Source organism: Topomyia yanbarensis, chromosome 3 (assembly GCF_030247195.1).
Source record: "Topomyia yanbarensis strain Yona2022 chromosome 3, ASM3024719v1, whole genome shotgun sequence".
NCBI lineage: Eukaryota > Metazoa > Arthropoda > Insecta > Diptera > Culicidae > Topomyia > Topomyia yanbarensis.
The window spans coordinates 174,794,774-174,821,120 of record NC_080672.1 but is presented as its reverse complement, the minus strand read 5'-3'; the positions used below and the strand labels follow the sequence as shown (position 1 = coordinate 174,821,120).

Genomic DNA, 26,347 nt, shown 5'->3' with positions numbered 1-26,347 from the left:
ACTTACAAGTGAATTGATCACTTCGCTTGGGTGGAGATATATGTGACTTCTGCTAGCTGTCGAGCTTGGATATGTTAGCTGGTTCCAAGAAGATGTGCAGGACTAGCACCTACGAGAATGTTGATTGTTTCACTCGAGCTTTGGTTCTTGGAAATAACAAACCGCTTCTTCGGTGTGATATGTTCGAGTTGAATGCTCAGTGGTATAAATGGCCTGTGTTAAGCCAAAGAGGACCAAGCGCCATTTTGAGGTACTTTATCTAAAATCGCTCCAGCATCCAATATAGCACCAGGAACTCTAATATCTGTTATGTTTTGGGAACCCAAATAGCAAACGAAAGCAAGCCAGTGTTCTTTAACTTTCTATGTAAATGGTAAGTTATCGAAAAATTAATTTTGGTACGAAAAATACACGAAAAAAATTATGGCGCTTAGCTCGGTTTGGCTTAACGCAGGCAAAATGTGCATTCGGTTCGAGCAAATTGAGTCATTTGGAGGATTGGTGGTCTCCGAGAGCAGATGCGAATAACTCTGAAGTATCCAATTAAGGTAGATTGTATCTATGGAACTTAAAAATATTGTCACTACTCTAGCTTATTGGTACAACATAACAACTACCAATATCGTCTATTTAGAACAGCGATTTTCAAATTCTGTTATAAGATCGAGAAGAAATATAGCACAGCTGTAGTGAATAAAGTATTTGCGAATAAGGGCCAATACTGCTGGCATCTTTTATCATATTTATTAATAGTCGATTGATCCGCTTCAGACCTAGGAGACGAAAGAAAAGAATAGGAACAAGATATAAGGCGGTTCTAATTCTAAATTGGTTTAGTATAGATATAGATGACTCAAACGCACTGACAGAAGAAATTTTTTCAGAATTAGACAAATTAGAGGACATCACACTTTTTGAGACACACATGCACAAAACTTTATCGTCCTCCTAAAGATCGGTGTTTAATTGGCAGATAGTCGCCATTTCGTACGATTTTGCAAAGTTTGCCTCGCGGGACGGACCGATATCCACCCAGGCACAGGTTGCAGTCGTTAAAAAAACTAGATTCGCTAAGTGTAAAATAGCGAATTTTCAGCTTTTCAGGAAAGAATTTTTCATCAAAGTGCAGTTTTGGAAATATTAATTGCAAAGAAGGGGTCTGTCAACATTGCAAAATGGCAAATGCTGCCTCTTATCAGGAAAGAGTATTTAATTAAGTAAAAGCCAATCAATAGGGTGTAGAAAATTGACAATTTCTGACATTTCAATTGCGCAAGAGAGTCTTTGTATCAAAATATTTTTTTTTACTTTTCATGAAATTTCTTTTAATGAGAAGATAACCATTTACATGAAAAAATCGCAAAAATGACAATTTTTATATTGTTATCCCAGAATCGAACAATGTTTCTTACCAAACTGTATATGACCGCATACTGTTCGAAAGGTCTAGTTTTCTTCGTTCAAAAAATGTTACAAAACCGAAAATCGGCTGAAAATGACAACGTTGTTGTGGCAAAGGTCCCGAAATTTTTTTTTGCTTCAAAATTTCGTGTGTACATTACTTTGTATCGCATTTGCTATACTAGTTCATTTAAAAAATTTAAAATCGCTGTAGTACAGTGTAATCTACAAAAAGTTAACAAACTCTAAATAGTTGAAACATTTTACCATTTTAACTATTGCTTTTCAACGGACAATAACTTCTTTTAACGAATAAAAAAACTTACATTTTTCTAAAAAAAACCTCCTCGAAAAATTAAAAAACTTGTGCATTTAAAATGTCCAACAGTATTCATTGTTAAATACGATAACCAAATAGTTGTTAATAAAATTTGTAAATTAAGATTTTTTTTACACGGTTTCTCAAAATAACACGGATTTTTTTTGCACGGTTTCTCAAAATAGCACGGATTTTTTTGCACGGTTTCTCGAAATAACACGGATTTTTTTTGCACGGTTTCTCAAAATAACACAGATTTTTTTTTACACGGTTTCTCGAAATAGCACGGATTTTTTTTTGCACGGTTTCTCGAAATAGCACGGATTTTTTTTACACGGTTTCTCGAAATAACACGGATTTTTTTTACACGGTTTTTTTTGCACGGAACGCATCCCCCGTGCAAAAAAAGAATTTGGTGTATTCATTTCTTGTTCAAAGAAGTGATTTTGAGATTTTCTCGAGAAACTTGTTTTTGAGTACGTTTTTAGTTATTTCGAGTGAAAATCATCCAATTAATTTAATCAGTATGCAGGTTGAAAGGTGCCGAGATTCCCTTTCCAAAAAGTTACAAGTTAAAAAAGCGAATTTTTGACCAATTTTAAAAGTTACTCATTTTTCATTGATTTTGCTACAACAAAACAATTTTTTTTGCGACCTTTTAGAATCTAAGATGACAGATAATAGGTTAACGTTAATTTTGAGCCATTAACACAGATATCACTAACATTGGATGGAAAATGATGATATGGCGCATTGAGTGAAATTTTGTAATTTTAGCAGACCCTGCCCTGGTGCGGCGGTTCAGAGGATGTAGCACTGGTCTCATAAGCCAGTCGTCAAATATTCGAGCCCCTATCGGGAAGGAGTCTCAGTGGGATCATTGCATTAGCCATGTAATGTTCTATAAATTAAGAATCGGCTGCGAAGTCTGTTGAAGCAGAAGGCGAAAATTCCTCCACAGGATTGTACTGCCAAGGCTCTGTAATAGCAAGACGTTGATGAAATGTTTATCTGCACAGTTCAATAAATACATACCACTTAATGGAATTAAAAAAAAGTCTTCTTTCTATTAATATACCTTACCCAAGTAACAATTGAAGTTTTATAGCACGCTACAAGTGCAATTTAAATTTTATGCGTAGCTATATAACTATCATAAAACCTCAATTGTTACTAGGGTAGTGCTGTTCACACAATCACAATTCCAGTCAAAAAACTTTTTTTCCCTTAAAAGCATTCGTTTGTGTTGGATAGTCTTCTCGAATTTGCATCACCCGTCATGCCTTCGTCCTAGAAGCTCTCATATCGCTTTTCAATTGCTGCAAGAAGTATGATTTTTTCAGTCTACTTTCTACTTCTGCCGCAATCAGACGTACAATCGAGCCAAGTGAACAACAGGCCTCTCGATCTAGTGTGCATTGTCTCGAGAACAAAGGAAATATCGGATTATTCTTGTCATCATGAGTAAAGTTGACGAAAAAGCTCTACTCCGACCCAACGCTGCTGTCTTTGACTTTAAATTTTGTTTAAAACGACCGAGTGAAGTGAAATACCTTCTGAAGGTAAAAATGCAACTTAGGCTTGCGGAAGTCTTGTACCTTCAGTATCATCATCTTCGCAATGTAGTGTTATTGTCATTCAACACGTTAGCACAAGCCGAGCATTTTGAAGAACAACTTAAAACACGTGGTTGAAAGTGACAACATTGGAATTAAGATTACCGTATATATTGAGAATGATTATATAGATGTAAGGTTATATGACCTATCACCTCGTACCCCTCCTGAGCCAATTGCAAAATGCATGTCGCAATACGGAGAAGTAGAATCCGTTACACCTGATACTTGGAGAAACTTCTTCCCGGGTACTCCTAACGGCGTTTTTGTAGTGAGGATGCGGGTTGAAAGGCCTATACCCTCCTACTTGGCAATAAAACTCAAACTCACGGAACTACAATTATGTAAACTATGCTATGCACCCATGAGGGGCAAACTCCTACGTGCAAGTATTGTAATCAGACAGCTCATCATGGACAACCTTGCGCGGAAGATGCAGAGGAAAATGCATCTCAACCGATTGCCAACTCATCTACGGCAAACCAACCTAAAACAGAGTTTTCAACACAAATGCCTAAACCACAAACGGTGGCCAAATTTGTGGCAGCTGTTCAAACCATACTGACAACCGCAAAAGAATCATCCAGCACCCCAAAAGCAACTGTAAGCAACATCGGCAACGAATGCAGTAACATTGACGACGGATTTACACTGATCAACAATAAGTGCAAGAAGCAAGAGAGAACATCTGAACACCAAGCTAGCTTCGACCAGGACGTGAAAAACAAGATAGAATTAAATGACCCCCCTGACGCTGTTTGCCAACAGACCTCGCGAAAGAAGGTCTCTGCTCGCAATAAAAAGTTGCGCGCACGAGATCCAATTAATTAATTCTTGTTTGTTTTTTTATTTTTACATGTATTGTAAACGTATAAAAGATCCACGGCTCCGTTAATCTACCGCTATAAGCCGTGTCAAATTAACGAATTAAAAAAAAGTATGATTTTTTTTCTTTTTTTCGAGATTTTTCCTATTGGAGCTGTAGAGCTAGGAAGCGCTCCCCGTCAGAATCACATACTACAATTTGCAGACGAGACAGGTAATGTCGCCCACTAAAACACTTTGGCTTTAGGCCAATTGTAGCGGGCCGTGATTCGGAATGTGATATTCATTGTAGGGGAATTGTGGGAAAAACCGACACTGTGGGTAAAACCGACACCCCACAACTTTTCCTAGAAATCAAATTTTTATTCATTTCATAATGATACAATATTATTGGTACGTTTATTTAGAGCATTTGAAGAAAAATTGGATTTACGTTAGTGCGCCGAATGTCATAAAAATTAACAAAACATTCTACAGCAGCGTTCATACTCGTCTGGATGTAAAATTTCGTTGGTAGATTTTAAGGTTTTAACCGAACGAAAGCTTTTCAAATCACCCCATTTTTCAGTACCTATTATTATTGGCCTGTCCTATGATCAACTAGGTGCATTGAAGACGAGTTTGAAAAATTCAATATTTTTAAAAGCTTTTATAAAAAAATGTGCGTTGTTGGGGTAAAACCGACACCCTATGGTTAGGGTAAAACCGACACCCTGTTAAGATGGTTGTGTATAGTTGCGATTCATTTCAAAATACTGGGGATCTTTGTGACACTTCAATTAGCCTATTAGAACACTATAGTATTAGCAGAAATACACAGAAATACTTTTATTGTGTTTATTTCTTGTAAGTCTCTTTAAAAATCAAAAATTGGAATTTTTGCTTATCTGATTCTAACGAAGCTTTTGCTATTTCTGCAAAAAGGTCATCAAACCGAATTTATAGTGTTCTCTTGGTTTGTCATAGACGAATTTTATCACAATGAGACAATGATCTTATGTATACTCCAATAGATCGTTGATGATCAGAGTCCGAAAAATCAAATCTGAAAAAGATAGTTTTACTAAGAAGTGTGTGTGTCACTTATAAGTGAATGAATCCAATTAGCAGAACGTAGAACACCTGAAAATCTTCTCTTATGAAATAAAATGACACTGGAGGTTACAATGATGTGCGCAAGGATTATTTGGAAATACTCATATCTATAAATAATCCTATAGCATAAAATACTCTTATTTATAGTACTACGCTTTCGAACTTTCTTCCCCTCACTACATGATGAAGCAATAAAAAGCACATATTTGCATCATACATACTCACACTTTATTAATCACGCATATATCTCATGTTTAATAAAGATAAAGATTTTAATAAAGTGGAGAGAAAATAAATTAAAGGGGGTGTCGATCTTACCCCTATGGGGTGTCGGTTTTACCCGCAGTGCTTACAAAAAGTCACTTTGTTTTCCAAGTTTTACAACCAATATTTTTTAATGAAATTAATTTTTTGAAGCGCTGAAAAAATTAAGTCTTGTTAAGAATTTTCTGATGAAGAATTCTGCTTAAAAATTATAATTTTATTGGTTTTGTGGCAACTTAGAAAAAGTGTTAAGCTTAAGGTGTCGGTTTTAACCATAATTCCCCTACGGTTCAGGTATGTGCGAGCGTAGGGACTCGCGATCATCGCGTGTATCATCGCGTACTCTAACATTTGTACTTTAACGTGTTCGATCGCGTGTGCCTTTGTATTTCGCGTGTGCTAACGTGTATGTAACTTCGCGTATATGAATTCTATTTGTTACCGTTGCGGCACAACTCTCATGGTAACCGTATTTAAATTGACCGTTATTTATTAATCTTGTTATTTCTGTACTTAGAATTTAAGCAAATAAATAAAAAAAAATGTATATAAATATATTGAATAGACAAACACGTTAAAAAGAGCATAGCATAGGATTAAAAATCAGGAATAAATAATATAAATACACTCCAAGACAGATTAAAATTAGATTACCAGAACAAAATTTGTTATACACATCACACACTGCACACTACTCTGATGCTGCTACCAAAAGGGATTATTGTCGCGAGGATAAAAAAGGGAAATCAAAAGAGAGGAAAAGAGAAAAGATATTAAGCTACTGGCTCGAGGGAAAGTAAAAGTTCTTTCACATTTGAGACGTCAAGTAAACCACACGATAAAGTTTAAGTGTTCAATAGTGATCCCGAGAAGAGAATAGTTTGTGCCTATAGGTACCCTGAATCAGGACCCGCAGTTTTTAGCTACAACAAAGCCGCAGTATACCGCTGTAACCACGTGCAAGCGGTTAAATGACCGTGGATGAGGTTTCCCAATACCCACGGACAGAGACGCTACGATTCCACCCGCCTGTTCGCAGAGGTATCGTTGGAGCGTTTGCACAATAGTACACAGTGTGCTAGCCGAAGGTCACCGCACGCGGCAAGAACGATCGGAGAAATCGTCACCATTCGCAAGCACCTCGCCGGTGCATCGTTTGAGATCAGCAAAACACCCCGCAGGGGCAGCAGTTTGCTGATCATCATCGCCAGTATCGTCCGCCGAAGCGTCGGCAGTATCGGCATCCGCATTCGGACAGCCAACCTCGAGAGCAGAAACCGTGACTGCATCGACGTCACCTACAAACACGTCGGCAGCATCAGCATCGTCCGTCAAATCGCCAGCCGAAGCAGCAGCAGCATCAGCATCCCGTCACCCTCCGGCCGGCAAACCACACACAACACACACATTGTAAGTTAGCTTAATTAATAAAAATCTGTCCAATTGAAATTCGTCCGCGATTATTGATCTCTTGATCGGTTCATCCCTGTAAAAGCCGACCCTGAGAGCGAGCACGCTACTCACGGCCGAGCTAGCCACCCTAAAAGAGGCTGTTGTAGAGCCCACCCTCACTAGGTCCCCGTGGCTTTGACCAGGGATCGAGGTCGTTAAGCTACACCCATCTGGTGTCGTCCAAAAGTAACATATTTTATAACCGTGTGTCTTTCGCAAATTCGCGTGTGTTCTTGGATAATCGCGCACGGACCGTGAATCTAGTACCTTATTTTTTGGTGTACTGCTAAGATGCTAAAAGAGTGTGAGATCTTCCATATCACTAGAGTGCCTGGTGATGTCGCCATGGAACGTGTTGTCTAGTGGATACGAGCATTATTTTTTGATTGGTCCTACTGAATGTATGGACCTAAGTTATTAGGACAATGGTAATGGTAATGGTGACCGATTCATGAGCGCGCGAAAACGGACGTTTGTAGGTTCGTGTTTGAGACAGCGTTTGAAACTTCGTGAGTGCTAAAACGTTCTCGTTATTACCGGGGTGTTATTAAGTTGGCGCGATCGCGAACGTAGGCGTGCGTTGTTAATCGCGAAGGGCTTAAGCGTTCGTATGTTAACGTGTTTGTCACGTGTGCTCGCGCTCATGTGACTTCGCGTGTACAAGACTGGATTTTGTAATCGTGGCATTTCCTATATACGCGTGCGCTCTTGGATGGTCACGCGGACCTTCATTCTGATAGTTAGTTTTTGGTATACAATTCACATTTTGACAGGGAGTAAGTTACCCCATATCACTAGAGTCCTCAATCATGTCGCCATGTAACGTGGTGTCCAGTGTATATGAGAGTTTTCTTTTTTTTAATTGATCCAATTGAAGGCATGGACCTAATCTGCTGATATCAAGGATATAAACATCCGGAAGTGACCGATCGTGCGACCGCGAGAGTTTTTAGGTTCACGCTTGATACCGCGTTTGAAAATTTATAGTAGCTGAGACATTCACTTTATCACCGGGATGTTATCATGTTTACGAGATCGCGGGTGTAGAATGCCGGGGATGGTCGCGAAGGGCTCAAGCATTTGTATATTAACGTGTTTGTCACGTGTAGGTGACTTCACGTGTATAATTTTGATTTTATAATGATGTAGCGTGTATTCTTGTTTGATCGCGCGCGGACCGTGAATCTGATGCTTAATTTTTAGTGCATGGTGCAGATGGTAGAAAAGAGTCCGTTTCCCTTATCACTGGAGTTCCAGTTCTAGTCTCCATGGAACGTGTTGTTAAGTGAATATGAGCATCACTTTTTTATTGGTTCATCTGAAGACATTAATCCAGACTGCTAGGACCGAGGCAAGGCTTCCGGACGTAACCATTTCATGATCGGTTAATGTTTGAGACCGCTTTTGGAAGTTTAGAGATGCTACGTTTACTTAACTACCGGGGTTTTTTCATGTAGGCGAAATCGCGATTATGTGTGGATTATCGCAAATGCATAGTCGCGTTTGTGGCCAGGTTTGTGTTATCGCGAAGGCCACGAGCGTTTGTACCTATTTGAGTATAGATAGCGTATAGTAGAGATATACTAATAAAAGGAATCATAACATGCCTAATAAAGAAAAAAACCTATTTTAATCCACCTAGCGGTGCAATTGTGCCTTTCTCAATCATGAATCACGAGAATGTGTGCGTTGTTTATACTCATTAAAAACTTTTAAATGCATATATTACATTTTATTATCATACATCACATGACAACTATATACAGGAAAATAAATCATTATTCGAGTTCTAAAATTTTAAAAAAGAAAAAACAGCCACGGTAATATTGAACTGAAAAAAGGTGCGAAATCGGCAAAGTCCCAAAAAGTCGATTTTTATAAAAAATTTTTTTTCGAGATAACATTAAATCTCGACGTTTCATGCATTTTAAAGATGTTTGGCATCAAAAATACGAATTCGATTTCTGAAATTTCATGGGGTCCCCCCTTGAAAAAAAATTTTGAGTTCCGGCTTATACGGGAATTTCATGTGTGACCGGACCGTTCAGTCTATATTTCCGGAACCATACAAGCGGTCCGTGCGAAATGTTACAGACATCTGTGGGGATAATATAGCTATCATTTGGGACTAAGTTTGTGAAAATCGGCCCAACCATTTCCGAGAAACTGATATGAGTTTGCTAGTTATGAAAGATGGCCGCTTTTCCCGGGCACTTCCGGAACCGTCTATGGTGGTCAATGTAGTCAACGAAAGTTTGTTTGGCCGTCGGTGACCTAGAACTGCAAAGTTAAGTTATTTGAGAGACATTTTAGCGAAATTTTTACCTTTTTTGCTTCCATCGGGGTATCGGTTTGAATCACAATTTGCTATGTGATCGCACGCCACAACCCGTAACTCCGGAACCGGAAGTCGGTTGGAGATAAAATTTAATAGCCATTTACGGGGACGCAATACCTTTCATTTGAGGTCAAGTTTAGTCGAATCGGTCTAGCCATCTCCGAGAAACCGATGTGACTGTTACTCTGAATTTGGATACTTCCGCCGGGGCTTCCGGAACCGATGATGGTGGCCAATGTGACCAAAGAGACTTTGAATGGCTGTTAATGACCTAGTACTACAAATCGAAGCAGTTGTGGTCACATTTTGGAAAAATTTTCACCATTATACATTCATTGCAGAATTTCTTAAAATCGACGTTTTCTGCGTGATCGTACTCATCACCCTGTAATTCCGGAACCGGAAGTCGGATCCATTAGAAATTCAATAGCAGCCTATGGGAACGTTGCACCTTTCATTTGGGACTAAGTTTGTAAAAATCGGTTCATCCATCTCTGAGAAAAGTGAGTGAGATTGTGTTCGCGTACACACACACAGACGCACATACACACACACATACATACACACACACATACATACACACACAGACATTTGCCGAACTCGACGAACTGAATCGAATGGTATATGTCACTCGGCCCTCCGGGCCTCCGTTAAAAAGTCGGTTTTCAGAGCAATTGCAATACACTAAGGTTTTTTTTTACACGGTTTTTTTTGCGCGGTTTTTTTTACACGGCTTTTTTTACACGGTTTTCGCAATTAGCACGGTTTTTTTTTGCACGGTTTTCGCAATTAACACGGTTTTTCGCAAAAATATTCTAAGTCCTTTTAAAGGCAAAAGACTTAGACGATTTCTCAACCATTTTTTTGCACGGGTTTCGCAAAAATGGTCTAAGTCCTTTTGGAGGCAAAAAACTTAAACGATTTTTGATCAATTGTTTTTTTGCGCGGATTTCGCAATTAATACGGTTTTAGCAAAAATCCTTAAGAAGGCAAAAAACTTAGACGGTTTTTGACCAAGTTTTTTTTTGCACGGATTTTGAAATTTACACGGTGTCTGCTTTTCCATTTTGAATGCAAAGAATTTCGAAGATTTTTGGAAAAGTGGAAGTGATTGCTTTTGGAACAGCATTAACGAGTAGATGCCAAATGTTCATGTCTGAGACCATTTAGAAAACCAAGATGGCGACTTCCGGTTCAGTGGAATTCTGTGAAACCCCATCAATATGGCTATTTTTGGAACGGGACTGATGAGTGGCCTTCAGATATCGATGTTTAAGGCCATTTTGAAAACCAAGATGGCGACTTCCGGTTCAGTGGAATTCTCTGAAACCCCATAAATATGGGTATTTTTGGAACGGGATTGATGAGTGCACGTCAGATATCGATGTTTAAGGCCATTTTGAAAACCAAGATGGCGACTTCCGGTTCAGTGGAATTCTCTGAAACCCCATAAATATGGGTATTTTTGGAACGGGATTGATGAGTGGCCGTCAGATATCGATGTTTAAGGCCATTTTGAAAATCAAGATGGCGACTTCCGGTCCAGTGGAAGTCTCTGAAACCCCATTAATATGGGTATTTTTGGAACGGGATTGATGAGTGGCCGTCAGATATCGATGTTTAAGGCCATTTTGAAAACCAAAATGGCGACTTCCGGTTCAGTGGAATTCTCTGAAACCCCATCAATATGGATATTTTTGGAACGGGATTGATGAGTGGACGTCAGATATCGATGTTTAAGGCCATTTTGAAAACCAAGATGGCGACTTCCGGTTCAGTGGAATTCTCTGAAACCACATAAATATGGGTATTTTTGGAACGGGATTGATGAGTGGACGTCAGATATCGATGTTTAAGGCCATTTTGAAAACCAAGATGGCGACTTCCGGTTCAGTGGAATTCTCTGAAACCCCATAAATATGGATATTTTTGGAACGGGATTGATGAGTGGACGTCAGATATCGATGTTTAAAGCCATTTTGGAAACCAAGATGGCGACTTCCGGTCCAGTGGAAGTCTCTGAAACCCCATTAATATGGGTATTTTTGGAACGGGATTGATGAGTGGCCTTCAGATATCGATGTTTAAGGCCATTTTGAAAACCAAGATGGCGACTTCCGGTTCAGTGGAATTCTCTGAAACCCCATCAATATAGATATTTTTGGAACGGGATTGATGAGTGGACGTCAGATATCGATGTTTAAGGCCATTTTGAAAACCAAGATGGCGACTTCCGGTTCTGTGGAATTCTCTGAAACCCCATAAATATGGGTATTTTTGGAACGGGATTGATGAGTGGACGTCAGATATCGATGTTTAAGGCCATTTTGAAAACCAAGATGGCGACTTCCGGTTCAGTGGAATTCTCTGAAACCCCATCAATATAGATATTTTTGGAACGCGATTGATGAGTGGACGTCAGATATCGATGTTTAAGGCCATTTTGAAAACCAAGATGGCGACTTCCGGTTCAGTGGAATTCTCTGAAACCCCATCAATATAGATATTTTTGGAACGCGATTGATGAGTGGACGTCAGATATCGATGTTTAAGGCCATTTTGAAAACCAAGATGGCGACTTCCGGTTCAGTGGAATTCTCTGAAACCCCATCAATATGGATATTTTTGGAACGGGATTGATGAGTGGACGTCAGATATCGATGTTTAAGGCCATTTTAAAAACCAAGAAGGCGACTTCCGGTTTAGTGGAATTCTCTATAACCCAATCAGCATGCATATTTTCAGAGCGGGCCTAATAGAGCGCATGATAGAGATCAGTGTCAGAGGCCATTTGGAAAACCAAGATGGCGACTTCAGGTTCATTGGAATTCTCTAAAATCGAATCAATATGGATATTTTTGGAATGGAATTGACGAATAGACGCTAGATATCGGTGTCTGGTGCCATATTGAAATTCAAGATGGCGACTTCCAGTTCTGTGGAATTCTCCAAAGCCCAATCAATATGAGTATTTTTGGAACGGGATTGATGAGTAGGTGCCAAATATCAATGTCTGAGACCATTTCGAAAATCAAGATGGCTACTTCGGTTTAGTAAAATTTCATCATTTCATGTTTTCATCTAAGATGGTGACTTCTATTTTAGTGCCAAGACGATGTTTTAAATATAAAGACACGCGGCGAGAAAAACAGTAAATTTGGCTGCACGGTTTTACAAATTATTTGTCTGCTAGTTTTGGCAACCAGGAATATTGTGTAAACAGCGAGTGACTTGTAGTTTTAATGAATGCTTGGCGAATTCCTTTTTTGAAATATTTCCCACAATACTCAATCATGTAACTTGGAAACGCCATGATTTACGTTACTGAGCCTGTCTACATGTTTTTCGTTGCACTAGAAAAAATGTATCGAGGATGCAGGATGCAGACATGCATTTCTTTTCATTTCAATCTCGATACTCCCCACGCATTACTTCCTAAATCCGCCATATTTGTTCACATTGCTAGTTTGGAACCGTTGTTTTGGGTTCGATTGGAACTTTTGGCTTCAGTCTTCGCGCATCTCTATAAGCATCATCTCTGCTTTAGTGTACATCTCATTCATCTTAAGGGGGCGTCTGATGTAGTGGGCAAAAAAATCGACTTCTTTTTTATCCGCTTAATTGTTAGTATTGAGCCTCTAGAATAGTCTCCCGCAATCTCGGTGACCACGCTGAACTTCTTTTGTTTTAAACAGCCATGCATTCCTCGCGCGTATTTGCTGTGACACACGCAGATTTCAATCTATCGGCAACAATTTTCTTAAGACTGACAACGATAAAACTACAGTGTGAACATACACTTTAAACTACTTCCACCCAAATTTTTAAGAGAAAATACCAAATGGATTGTTTTCCACGTCATTTTTTCCGTGATGCAAATTGCTATGGAGTATCCTTTAATAGCGTTTTTTCGAAACCGCGTTTTTCAAATTGGTGAACACAATAACTCAAAAACTAATCAAAGAATTGACTTGATTTTTTTATGAAAATGCACAATATGTGTAGCCTGTCGGTGAACAACAGAAAACAGAATGAAAAAATTGTTCTCTCTATTATTTTGAAGAAAAGTGCACGAATTTTACAGAAAAATATGAGATTTTTCGGTTTACATGAAGCCATTTTCCTAAACTCGAACTTTTTTTTGGGTTCATCGAGTAACTACAAGTCTAAGCTTTACAAATTTTACTTAATTTGCTGTGTCAAACAATTTTATCAAGAGTCATCGTGTTAACCGCGGCGCTCCTCGACGTGGAAATGGTTGGACGTCTACTCTTGGAACGCTCGTATGTGTGGCTCTGCGTGGCTGCCGACCCTATTCTGCGCGGCGTCAGACGTGATACGACTAATCTCACCTCACTCTACGTGACTGCACCCAATTCTGAAGAGTCACTTCGGGTGACGTGAGACTCCCATTTAACCGCAATGAGGAATCTCACCTCACCCGAGTCGACTCTCAGAATCGGGTGAGAAAAGTCACGTAAAGTGAGGTGAGTTTCGTCGTCTCACGTCACACGCCGCGCAGAATAAGGCCGTGCAAAAAATTTTTTCGTACAGAATAAACGTACAAATTTAAAGCTTAACATTACATAAAAGATGCATTGTTTCCTTGCCTTCAAAATCGTAAAACACAATAACTTTCGGTTTGAGCACTTTACACCAGACGCCCCCTTAATAACACTCCATGTTGTGACTTATACAGAATATCACTAAGCCGATAGTCTCAATGTTGTATTTCAAAATGGCCTCAGACATTGATCTCTATCATGCGCTCATTAGGCCCGCTCGGAAAATATGCATACTGATTGGGTTATTGAAAATTCTGTTAGACCGGAAGTCGTCATCTTGGTATTCCAAATGGCCTCAGGCATCGATATTTGGTCCCTAATCGTTAACACTGTACCGAAAACAACCATATTGTTAAAGTGCGGGACAAAAGGAAACCTCAAGATCCGACGTTTCCATTTTTCCAAAAACCTAAGGAATTGCAAAAAGCAAAAACCGTGCTACTTGCATAATCCGTGCAAAAAAATCTGTTCAAAAATCGTCTAAGTCTTTTGCCTTCAAAAGGACTTAGAACATTTTTGATAAAACTCCGAAATCATCCCTTTTCCTAAAATCGTCTAAGTCTTTTGCATTGAATGTAACGCGGTTTTTTTTTGCACGATTTTCGGAATTAACGCGGTTTTTTTTTTGCACGGTTTTCTGAATTAACACGGTTTTTTTTACACGGATTTCGCAATTAACGCGGTTTTTTTACACGGATTTCGCAATTAACGCGGTTTTTTTTTACACGGATTTCGCAATTAACGCGGTTTTTTTTTGCACGGTTTTTTTTACACGGTACGTATCCCCCGTGTAAAAAAAAACCTTAGTGTACCTTTCTATTGAGAAAGGCAAAAAGGTGCAAAATCGGCAAAGTCCCAAAAAGTCGATTTTTATAAAAAAAAATTTTTCGAGATAACATTAAATCTCGACGTTTCATGCATTTTAAAGATGTTTGGCATCAAAAATACGAATTCGATTTCTGAAATTTCATGGGGTCCCCCCTTTGAAAAAAATTTTGAGTTCCGGCTTATATGGGAATTTCATGTGTGACCGGACCGTTCAGTCTATATTTCCGGAACCATACAAGCGGTCCGTGCGAAATGTTACAGACATCTGTGGGGATAATATAGCTATCATTTGGGACTAAGTTTGTGAAAATCGGCCCAACCATTTCCGAGAAACTGATATGAGTTTGCTAGTTATGAAAGATGGCCGCTTTTCCCGGGCACTTCCGGAACCGTCTATGGTGGTCAATGTAGTCAACGAAAGTTTGTTTGGCCGTCGGTGACCTAGAACTGCAAAGTTAAGTTATTTGAGAGACATTTTAGCGAAATTTTTACCTTTTTTGCTTCCATCGGGGTATCGGTTTGAATCACAATTTGCTATGTGATCGCACGCCACAACCCGTAACTCCGGAACCGGAAGTCGGTCTGGGATAAAATTTAATAGCCATTTACGGGAACGCAATACCTTTCATTTGAGGTCAAGTTTAGTCGAATCGGTCTAGCCATCTCCGAGAAACCGATGTGACTGTTACTCTGAATTTGGATACTTCCGCCGGGGCTTCCGGAACCGATGATGGTGGCCAATGTGACCAAAGAGACTTTGAATGGCTGTTAATGACCTAGTACTACAAATCGAAGCAGTTGTGGTCACATTTTGGAAAAATTTTCACCATTATACATTCATTGCAGAATTTCTTAAAATCGACGTTTTCTGCGTGATCGTACTCATCACCCTGTAATTCCGGAACCGGAAGTCGGATCCATTAGAAATTCAATAGCAGCCTATGGGAACGTTGCACCTTTCATTTGGGACTAAGTTTGTAAAAATCGGTTCATCCATCTCTGAGAAAAGTGAGTGAGATTGTGTTCGCGTACACACACACAGACGCACATACACACACACATACATACACACACACATACACTGCTGGTCAATAAAATAGGTGTAAGATAAAAATACATGAAATTTTGAGTTTTCTCTAAAAATATTTTTGTATTCAAATATTTTATAGTTAGGCACAGTCATGATAATGAAAAAGAACACTTTTATTTGTAAACTAAATGTTATGCTTTATCGTAACTCTTTCTTTTCCATGAAATCCAAAAAAGTACCTGGTCAATGAAATAGGTGTATTGTAATCCATTGCAATAAAATTTTTCAAATCCAATGATTTTTAGACTTCAACATTTTTAACAACCAGTAACCTGTGTAAACTCCCTTATTCAACCAAATTTTATCCATTTGTCTTGGCATTGTGTCATTCAAACGCTGATAAGTTTCCGTTGGTATAGGGTAGCATCCCTTTTAAGCTACTTCCTACAAACGATCCCTATTTGTGAAATTTCGATAGAATAACTTCTTTTTAAGTACATTCCGTAAATTTACTACGGGATTGATGACTGGAGATTGGCATGGTCCGAAATTATAGACACTTTACTATCCTGAAATCATTCCTTTACATACTTCGATTTGTGTTTTTGGTCAATATCTTGCTGAAACTGTCATGTAAAGGCACGTTATCTTTGGCATAGGGCTGCATGACATCCTTTAGGATGTCCATCCTTTAGCCTTGCATTCGAATCTTGCCATTATAGTGGCGTTGCGAAGAATAGGACCTGCGCAATTCCACGAGAAGCAAACTCCAAACCTCATTGTTCTCGCCTCCGTGCTTTACCATATTTTGCGTGTGTCGCAGATCAAACTGTTTGCACTTTGGACGTTTAACGTTTCGTTGTGCATCGGAGGAAAACAGGTTTACCTTTGATTCGTCCCTCTGAAGGATATGTCGCCATTTTATGATTCCTTCTGAACCAGGCCCATTAACGCTGTTGAAAAGCAAATTGCATTTTTCTTCAAAGGCTTTGGCTTCGAAATAGTGGAACCTTCTTAGCAATTCTTTCTGGAAGATTGGAATTTTTCGGCCTACAGCGAACTGTTCTCGGACCTGCCACTTTTCCAATTTGTGCTGAATTAGTTTTGGATGACGCGAATGGATCAGATTTCGCTAAAATTGCAATACGATGGTCAGCTGCTGTAGATGTTTTCTTGGGTTTTTTGCGTGTTTCCTTTTTTCAAAGGTTTTAAAGCCTTTGTAACGAAGTTTTCGGAACGCCGCAGTGTATTCGCGATTTATTTATACGTCTTATCTTCTTGAACAAAATTTCTTAGCAAAACTCGTTCCACTTGAGTACAGTGAGATGCTCGACCCATTCCATAACAAATCTTCGACTTATTCAACATTTGAATATATTTATTAACACGCAGAATTCAAACTTCACCAAATAAAACGTATAATGGAATTATATTATTTATACGTTGTTATGCAAAGTAATAACACGTTAATATATTTCACACACCTATTATATTGACCACACGAAAAAGCCTGCGGTAGTCTTGTTTTGCATCTTGACAAAGATTGCAAATATAATCTGTGCCAACAACCCACTAGTAACTTGACAGATCCCAAGGCTTCTGTGTGCGGTAGGTGTGATTGAGACTGCTGCAGCTTGGTATGCGTAATTGAGAGAAAAACAAAATAATCTACCACACACCTATTTTATTGGCCAGCAGTGTACATACACACACACAGACATTTGCCGAACTCGACGAACTGAATCGAATGGTATATGTCACTCGGCCCTCCGGGCCTCCGTTAAAAAGTCGGTTTTCAGAGCAATTGCAATACCTTTCTATTGAGAAAGGCAAAAAGGTGCGAAATCGGCAAAGTCCCAAAAAGTCGATTTTTATAAAAAAAATTTTTTCGAGATAACATTAAATCTCGACGTTTCATGCATTTTAAAGATGTTTGGCATCAAAAATACGAATTCGATTTCTGAAATTTCATGGGGTCCCCCCTTTGAAAAAAAATTTTGAGTTCCGGCTTATACGGGAATTTCATGTGTGACCGGACCGTTCAGTCTATATTTCCGGAACCATACAAGTGATCCGTGCGAAATTTTACAGACATCTGTGGGGATAATATAGCTATCATTTGGGACTAAGTTTGTGAAAATCGGCCCAACCATTTTCGAGAAACTGATATGAGTTTGCTAGTTATGAAAGATGGCCGCTTTTCCCGGGCACTTCTGGAACCGTCTATGGTGGTCAATGTAGTCAACGAAAGTTTGTTTGGCCGTCGGTGACCTAGAACTGCAAAGTTAAGTTATTTGAGAGACATTTTAGCGAAATTTTTACCTTTTTTGCTTCCATCGGGGTATCGGTTTGAATCACAATTTGCTATGTGATCGCACGCCACAACCCGTAACTCCGAAACCGGAAGTCGGTTGGGGATAAAATTTAATAGCCACTTACGGGGACGCAATACCTTTCATTTGAGGTCAAGTTTAGTCGAATCGGTCTAGCCATCTCCGAGAAACCGATGTGACTGTTACTCTGAATTTGGATACTTCCGCCGGGGCTTCCGGAACCGATGATGGTGGCCAATGTGACCAAAGAGACTTTGAATGGCTGTTAATGACCTAGTACTACAAATCGAAGCAGTTGTGGTCACATTTTGGAAAAATTTTCACCATTATACATTCATTGCAGAATTTCTTAAAATCGACGTTTTCTGCGTGATCGTACTCATCACCCTGTAATTCCGGAACCGGAAGTCGGATCCATTAGAAATTCAATAGCAGCCTATGGGAACGTTGCACCTTTCATTTGGGACTAAGTTTGTAAAAATCGGTTCATCCATCTCTGAGAAAAGTGAGTGAGATTGTGTTCGCGTACACACACACAGACGCACATACACACACACATACATACACACACATACATACACACACACAGACATTTGCCGAACTCGACGAACTGAATCGAATGGTATATGTCACACGGCCCTCCGGGCCTCCGTTAAAAAGTCGGTTTTCAGAGCAATTGCAATACCTTTCTATTGAGAAAGGCAAAAAGATGCAAAGAGCTTGACTAGAAGTGTATAAATTGAACAACACTATTTTGGTATACATAAATAATGGAAAAGCAAACTAATAGATGTACAAAAGAAACAGCAAATGTTGTATATTTATCATTACCGACAATTGCATGCTGTTACACTTTCATCATGCTATGCTGGCCGGGAATGGATGACTTACGTGCGTCGGTAAGTTCATTGTACCCTAATTTATCCAACCCGACTTTCCCGGATGAATAGAACCAAATGCTCAGATTGATCACCAGAAGTATTAGCTACTATTCTATCATATAGATCAGTTCTGCATCCATTCCCAGGCCCAAATGTCACAAATACTCAGATGAATACATACATAGATAGACATACGACTAGCACATAACAGTTGTACACTAGTACGAAATTAATTTAATTAGTATATGCACGATGACGAAGTCGACCGATAAATGGACACACAATGACTCCCTCTGTGTGCCCCATCCACGAATACCACCAATAGAACAATATTTGCAAACACGGCACACAGCAAAAGTCAATCCACGTCGATTCGCCAGTCGGCCACGCCACCGCGCATAGACCAGTGATTTAGCGTTGGTATGCAGAGCTTGAGCTTGTGCGACCACCCCTGGCTGCTACTCCGTTATCGATCGGGACTAGCTGAAGTTGCACAGGGAATCAGTAGATAATTCTAGAGAAAATTTTCAATAGGACGTAAGTAACATTGAGAGCCTCTCTTTGTTTACTTTCTCTTTCGTTTATTACGACGTCATTACAACAATTTGTACTAATTTTCAAGTACATATCGAAAGCCGACGGTTTTACTACAATATTATGCAAAGAGTAGAGTAGTAAATGTTGAAATGGTCGAGTAATGAACAGAACAGAAAGACCTCAAAGAGAATCTCTCATTGTTCCTTACGTCCTATTGAAAAATTTCTCTAGAATTATGCTTGGGATTAGCGAAGCATCTTTCAATGTGCAACTCCTGGCAATCCTAAAGTGCGCCGGCCAGGCCCGAACGTAGATCGCGGAAGGAATTGTTAGTCCGATACTTGCTTTTGCTAGAGGCCCTATATACTACTGCACACTCCACAAGTATCACGGAAGGAGGATATTTTTGATAGTAGAGTATAGAAGTTGGATATACTTCTTCTTTACCGACACCAGAGAGGTGATTCCACTACCTGGACTAGATATCGATCCACCAATTTCATGGACCGGGGACCAACGGCTTTACTTCCCTTCCGAAGGAAGACGTGACCACAGATTTTTCCACTTCAGAAAAATCTCAACGACCTCGGCTGGAATTGAACCCAGGCTAACGGGAATGAGCGGCGGTCACGCTTACCACTCAACCACCGGCGCCATCTCGTTGGTATGCGCAGGTGCAGAGTATGAAAAACATATAACATAAAAAAGGCGCATAAGCCTTCTCGGTCTCCTCCATGCACCACTATCGAGGCGTAATGTAATAACCATCTTCAAGCAATTGTCTGTCAGAGGTTCTGTAGAACTAATGCACGCAATATGCTTGATAATGTTTGCAATACTGTCAAACCCCTAAATCTTGGGGAGGGAGAAATTCCGCAATTTTATCAGTAAAAACCCCCTTATTTGAAAAATTATCACAAAAACTCAACGTAGGGGTTAGGCATTTTTTACGTATGCAAAGTTTGAAATAAATCGTTTAAGTAGGCAGTTAACACCGCAAATCGTATTTTTTCCAGAGAGCCTGTCGATATTTTTGCATAGAAAAATTATAGAATGTTATTGAAATGATACATTATAATATACAAAAATTTTGATCAATTCGCTTTACCCTAATTTCAAAAATAAAATCGCGAGAAGTGATTTTTTCACTTTGAAACCCTTACCAACCTTCCTACCCCTATTAAAGCAACAAATAAAGTGAAAAAAACAACGGGATTATGGATTTTTTATGTGGGTGAAGACACAGATATTTTCAAGACGCGCGAAATGAGCGTACGGGGCTATTCAGACCCCCTATTCCTTCCATCGCCATTCAGCGGCTTGCGGCTACGCAGACGTTTGCACACACCACAGCAAAGAAAATACATGATGCGCCAATCAACAGCTGTGACTAACCAGATTAAGTTTTAGTAAATACAATTTATTTATTTTTTGCTGCTTAAGGAAAAAAGCTTCTTTCTAAAAAATGTTTTATAGGTAAACATAAATCCATGGAGAAAAAATGAAAAAATAAAGGTCTGAAATGCCCCGTAGGGAGATTCGAATTGGAGGTGTGCGCCGGCGCGCTGGCTATTTTTACCTAAAATCGTCGGCGTGGCGCGGCACACACCTCTAGTCCGAATTACGCCTAGCGCTGCCATGGTGTGGTGCAAATAAGCTTTTATGGCACCAAATGTAGCTGAGGCTTCAAACTAACAATTAGGACCTTTGCACGATAATTTTTTTTCATATCTATCCACCTAAAAGGCGATTTGCTTAGGTAAGTCGGAATAGCCCCTTGTTCCCCTATTCATTATGTTTACATAGTAATAATTTGTCGTTTTAAGTAGTATAAGTTACGTATGTTTAGTGTTTGATTTAGCTTTTGTAGAATAATTATTTACCTTTGCCGCACGTGGAAATAGGCTATATTGAGTGTGCAAGACTTCAACATGAATTTTATTTTGGCTGAGTTGCTTTAGTTTTAAATTTTAATCAATTAGCAATGCTAGATTGAGGTTCAATTTAGAGGTTTCTGTTTTAAGAAATAAATCTAGTGTATTGTTTCTAATAAATAACAAAAATCGAATTATTCTTTTACATCTTGGTAGCTATGGTAAATTTTTATTGGTTCGCACTGAACCAAATTATGAACTATTGCGCGAGCCAAGATGAGACTCAGCGCGTGAATGTCCCGACCAGCGCGATGTCCGAAACAATTCATGCCAGAAATATGAATACAGAAAATGCTCACTTTTTTGGTCCTATGAACTCCGAAAATCTCAAAAAACGGAGATTTGATATATGTTTCGCATAACAAAATCATTATGATTGTAACTGGAGCTATGCCGATACGCTTTGACAAAATCCATATGGTACGTTTCATGTCAATAGATCGTATATTTTTTATTTAACCTTATTTATAATTTCCAATGTGGTTTCGCGAAACTTAGCAAAGCAAGGTTTATATAGCCCTGTGAACAGTGCGAGTTTCTATCTTGAAATTCGGATGGTTCAGCATGATCTAGATTTCATATTATTTTTTTTCGATACCAGGAAAGCAACACTTTTAAAAAAGCTGACATTTTTAAACTTTTACTTGCAAGTTAATATGATACCCTTTAGCAGATTGAAACATAAAAAAAACGATGAACCCATTTTTGAGTTTTCTGAGATGAGCCATTCGAGCATTTAGCTGTTCCAAATTATCACATGGTTTTCGTCAAATTTTTTTCGTATTTCGATTCAATAGCATGCGGGGAAACGTATAACGAAATACAAGAATTAGACAAAATTAGTGCTTATTTGTTGTTTCTATCAAAAAAGAAACACCCTCATCATTCGGGAAGAAAAATATTTGCTACTTTTCAGTGCAATAAAAAACCACATGAAATATGTATAAATTTAGTGAGCCACTACCCGCACTATTTACCATTTGTAAAATGCATGTATAAAAGATAATCTTCGATGCGGTGAATGAAATTTTATCGATTTCCAGTTTTCCCAGACAGGTTTTTACACTACCTTCCTCCTTTCTTTACTCGTTACAAATACGCTCAAGAGATTCGGTTCCCACTCTAATCATTTTTGAGTGACATTGTACAAACATTTTTTGATAAGGATTCTATAGGATGGTAAAAATTCCCGTATACAATATAAAGGCAAAATTGTAAGTATAAATTAGGATGGTCTAATTACCTCGTCCAGCCGCAGAAGCTCCTCGGTACTCATGCTACCAGACACACCCGTTCCTTTACCTTCCTTCCGCAGTTTCTTCTCGCGCTTGCGACGTTCTTTTTCATCACGGTCGTCACTCACTCCAACACCTTTCTTCATAAAATTGAACATTGTCGACCTTTATCAGACGGGATTCTTCTCTTTGCAATAAGCAATAAACACTTGCGGATTATTTGGGATGACCTTTTCTATTTGTCGATTCCCTTGCTAGCAAGAAAAAAACAGGATTTTCATGATAAACACTCACACAATCATATGTTTGGGAAAACAATCAACACTGTTGTGACCAATGCACACAAATAATACAGTTCGTGACATTTCGAACTACAATAGCTGCTGACTGGACATTACAAATTACCTTCGTTTCGTATCATATCCTATACAATCAATCAGAATTTGATCGTCACTTTCGCAATAATAAACTACATAGCTTCGGTCAACGTTGCACACAACGGGACTTGTTAGCGCACTAAACTTCCACTGTCCACCTTTCCAATTTCTCTAGTCTGATAAATTAATATTCAAATATCATCCACAAATATTTTTTCTATAAAAATTTACATGCATTCTACTTTTTTTGAGCCTCCAATTCCTCCCGTTTCTTTTTTCGAAAGTTGGAGCACATTTGCCAATACCTACTATCTTGTCCGCGACACACACTACCAGTAGGACTAGTATATGATATTTATGTTGAACTGCGCTGTTTTGCTGGCTTTCTTCTTTCTGCCTCTACGAGTTCCGTTGTTGCTTTACTGGACCCTTATTTTCTTTTCTATACACTACGGTTAAGCTGCTGCCAGATTTTGTTACACGTGATACATACTTTGAAACACATAGCAGGTATAACGAAAAATTGCTCAAAAAATAATAGTCACATCATCTGATCAATGCTTTTCCGTTCAGATAAATGCAAATTTCTAGCCAAAATAGGAGCGTTGCAACCAGTAGAATATTACATTATCCACATAAATTTTATTTTTTAGTTTTAACCATTTTATTCCACTTAATATCAAGTTAGATCAATTCGCCAGCAACACTGTCACGGACAATCATTGGAATGGGCCAGGTCGCAAGCAAATCGGGATCATTCAATTTCAAACAAAACCAATGATTGATCACAAGAGTGCGTGTTGCGGTGCGGGGGAGGTCGAACGAGACACGTACCCATGCAGATGGCAGATTTTTCTTTTTTTACAGCACCACTGTTTTTTCTGCAAAACTCCACAAAATTGCTTCAATCACTCAACCCAACACTCGAATCGTTGACGCAAAACTCTCTATTGAAAATAAGCACTATCAGTTTACCTAAACGCCCTGAACACAAGAAAATATTTCAAAAAACAATGACAAGTTTCTGTGCTTCAACCAGCAAAGACCGTTCTATCTCATTTGCTGCTGGTTGGGCGATGACAAACGCAACAGTCGGTGCAGTTGCCTCGCTCTGACTTTCTCTACTATTATTACTGAATTAGTGTGCGTGTATAGCAGTATGCCAATAAGAAATTCGACTCCTCACTCTTTCAAATGCAGTAGTAAACTGTTTACAACCAGGGATGCCAAGACAAGAAAACTATGGAAATCTGTGCATTAAAACAGAAAACTATGGAAATCTGTGCAGCTTATTGAAAATCTGTGCACCCTGACAACTGACATGTTTTCATGCTTTTGACAAAAAGACAAGGATGCCAGGTAATATTTTTGGAAATCTGTGCGCAGCATGTATAGAAATCTGAGCTAAATTCTTGACAAACATATGATTACGGCCTAAAAGCCAACTGTCAAAATCCACTTTGAATGGAAATTCCGGACAAACCGTTACTAGCCGAACACAGTTCACAACAGTTTATGAAAGAAAAAATATTTTTCTTTCGGTTACTATAAACATCTCTGATTGACGCGTAACGGTTTGTCCGGAATTTCCATTCAAAGTGGATTTTGACAGTTGGCTTTTAGGCCGTAATCATATGTTTGTCGAGAATTAAAACGAAGAACCTCAAAATTTAAATTTGTCTCAAAACACTTTATCGCAACCTTTTTTTTTGTTGAACTTGCATGGTAGAATGTGCATTATAACAGTAAAATCTCGACAAACATATGATTACGGCCTAAAAGCCAACTGTCAAAATCCACTTTGAATGGAAATTCCAGACAAACCGTTACTAGTCGAACACAGTTCACAACAGTTTATGAAAGAGAAAACTTTTCTCTTTCGTTTATTATCAACATCTGTGATTGGCGTGTAACGGTTTGTCTGGAATTTCCATTCAAAGTGGATTTTGACAGTTGGCTTTTAGGCCGTAATCATATGTTTGTCGAGAAATGTGGAAATTGGTGCAGTTTAGAAAAACTTTGCAGCTCGTTGAAAATCTGTGCACCTGGCACCCCTGCAAAAGAAAAACAAAATAATATCGTTTTTATTTCAATCTTGCGGGCTGTCACTTCAATCTCACGCACACGCAGAGATGCCAGATTTGCAGACAAGTCTTAAAATTCGCAGACTTTTAATTTAAGCTGCAGATTTTTTCGATGACGCAGATATTTGCAGATTTTTTAGTTTGGTGCAGATATTTGCAGATTTTTTAGTTTGGTTGCAGATATTTACAATTTTTTGAATATGAAGGCGTTGGTTACACTAGCTTTTCTGACATTTTTAGTTTTCCCCGGACTTTTACAATTATTATTGCAGACCAAAAAAAGTACCTGGCAGTTAAAAATGGAAATAGTAAACTTGCGCCTTTCGATTTTTCTCCTATTTTCAGCGTGCGCAACTGGTGTTGATGGTGGGTAAGTTGATTCTCTCGCGTGTACACAAGATGCACATTAGTTGCCCATTCTGCAAATATTCAAAAGCGAAAGTTCAATATTTCGCGCGTTCAATATATTGATTTTCAACTGCAACCAGAATAACATCTCGGCGAGTTACGGTTTGTCCGGAATTTTTTCTCAAAGTGAATTTTGACAGCATGCCTTATTGGGTTCTACAAGATGACGACACGAATGAACTCATGATGAATGAAGTTCATGTTTGACAATTCTCGGTGGTTTGTTTACTTTGTCAGTTGCGTGAGTTCGAGTGCAACGGGTGCTCATCTGTAGCATTTGTCAAGAATTGTCAAACGAAGTTCATCCGGCTCATTTTGTTGGGTTATGTCGGTAGGTGTAAAACCTAATAACAGAGAAGAGAAGGGTCACTCGAAATCAAAACTTCTCACAATTCTTTTTAAAATCACTAGCGGCGCGTGGTGTCGAAGCCCTGCAAAATACACTGTTAATCAACACATTAGTTCAAAATTATACGACGTTACTGGTATAAAATATCTAGCAACTTCATCCCCAATAATCCGACAAGTGGTCAGAATATGTTTTTCCAACTAAAAATTGTCATGCAATAATTAACCCATCTTTCAAACATTGACTGCGTTTTTGGGTTGCAAACGGATATTTTACTTTATATATTAACCTATCCTTTTCCATCGAAAAACGAAAATTTTAATGTTGAAGTATGTAAGCATACATTTGGCAACTAGTCGAGCCAGCTTATGTAGGTTTCACTCATTTTTCAAAGAAACGTCAAAACATTCACCCTCTTGAGCAAATCAAATGAAGCCTATGGGTGCTTACAGAGTGGCGACGAGAAGCTAAGTTGG

General features: G+C 38.8%; 1 protein-coding gene across 8 annotated transcripts in view; it reads right to left on the bottom strand.

Moving 5' to 3' along the window:
* LOC131690615 (unconventional myosin-XVIIIa) overlaps positions 1–24,152 on the bottom strand; it is a 253,319-nt gene extending 229,167 nt beyond the window's left edge. For 5 of the 8 annotated variants that reach the window (XM_058976532.1, XM_058976533.1, XM_058976530.1 and 2 more), the window contains exons 1-2: positions 23,059–23,617; positions 22,662–22,907 (exon numbers count right to left, since the gene is read on the bottom strand). In XM_058976532.1, coding sequence (XP_058832515.1) covers positions 22,662–22,811 — 150 coding nt within the window. In that variant the 5' untranslated portion in view covers positions 22,812–22,907; positions 23,059–23,617. Of the gene's footprint in view, positions 1–22,661; positions 22,908–23,058; positions 23,618–23,864 lie in introns of those variants that run through there. The other 3 variants (XM_058976522.1, XM_058976523.1, XM_058976521.1) reach the window with 3 other exon arrangements.
* Positions 24,153–26,347: the final 2,195 nt, after the last annotated feature.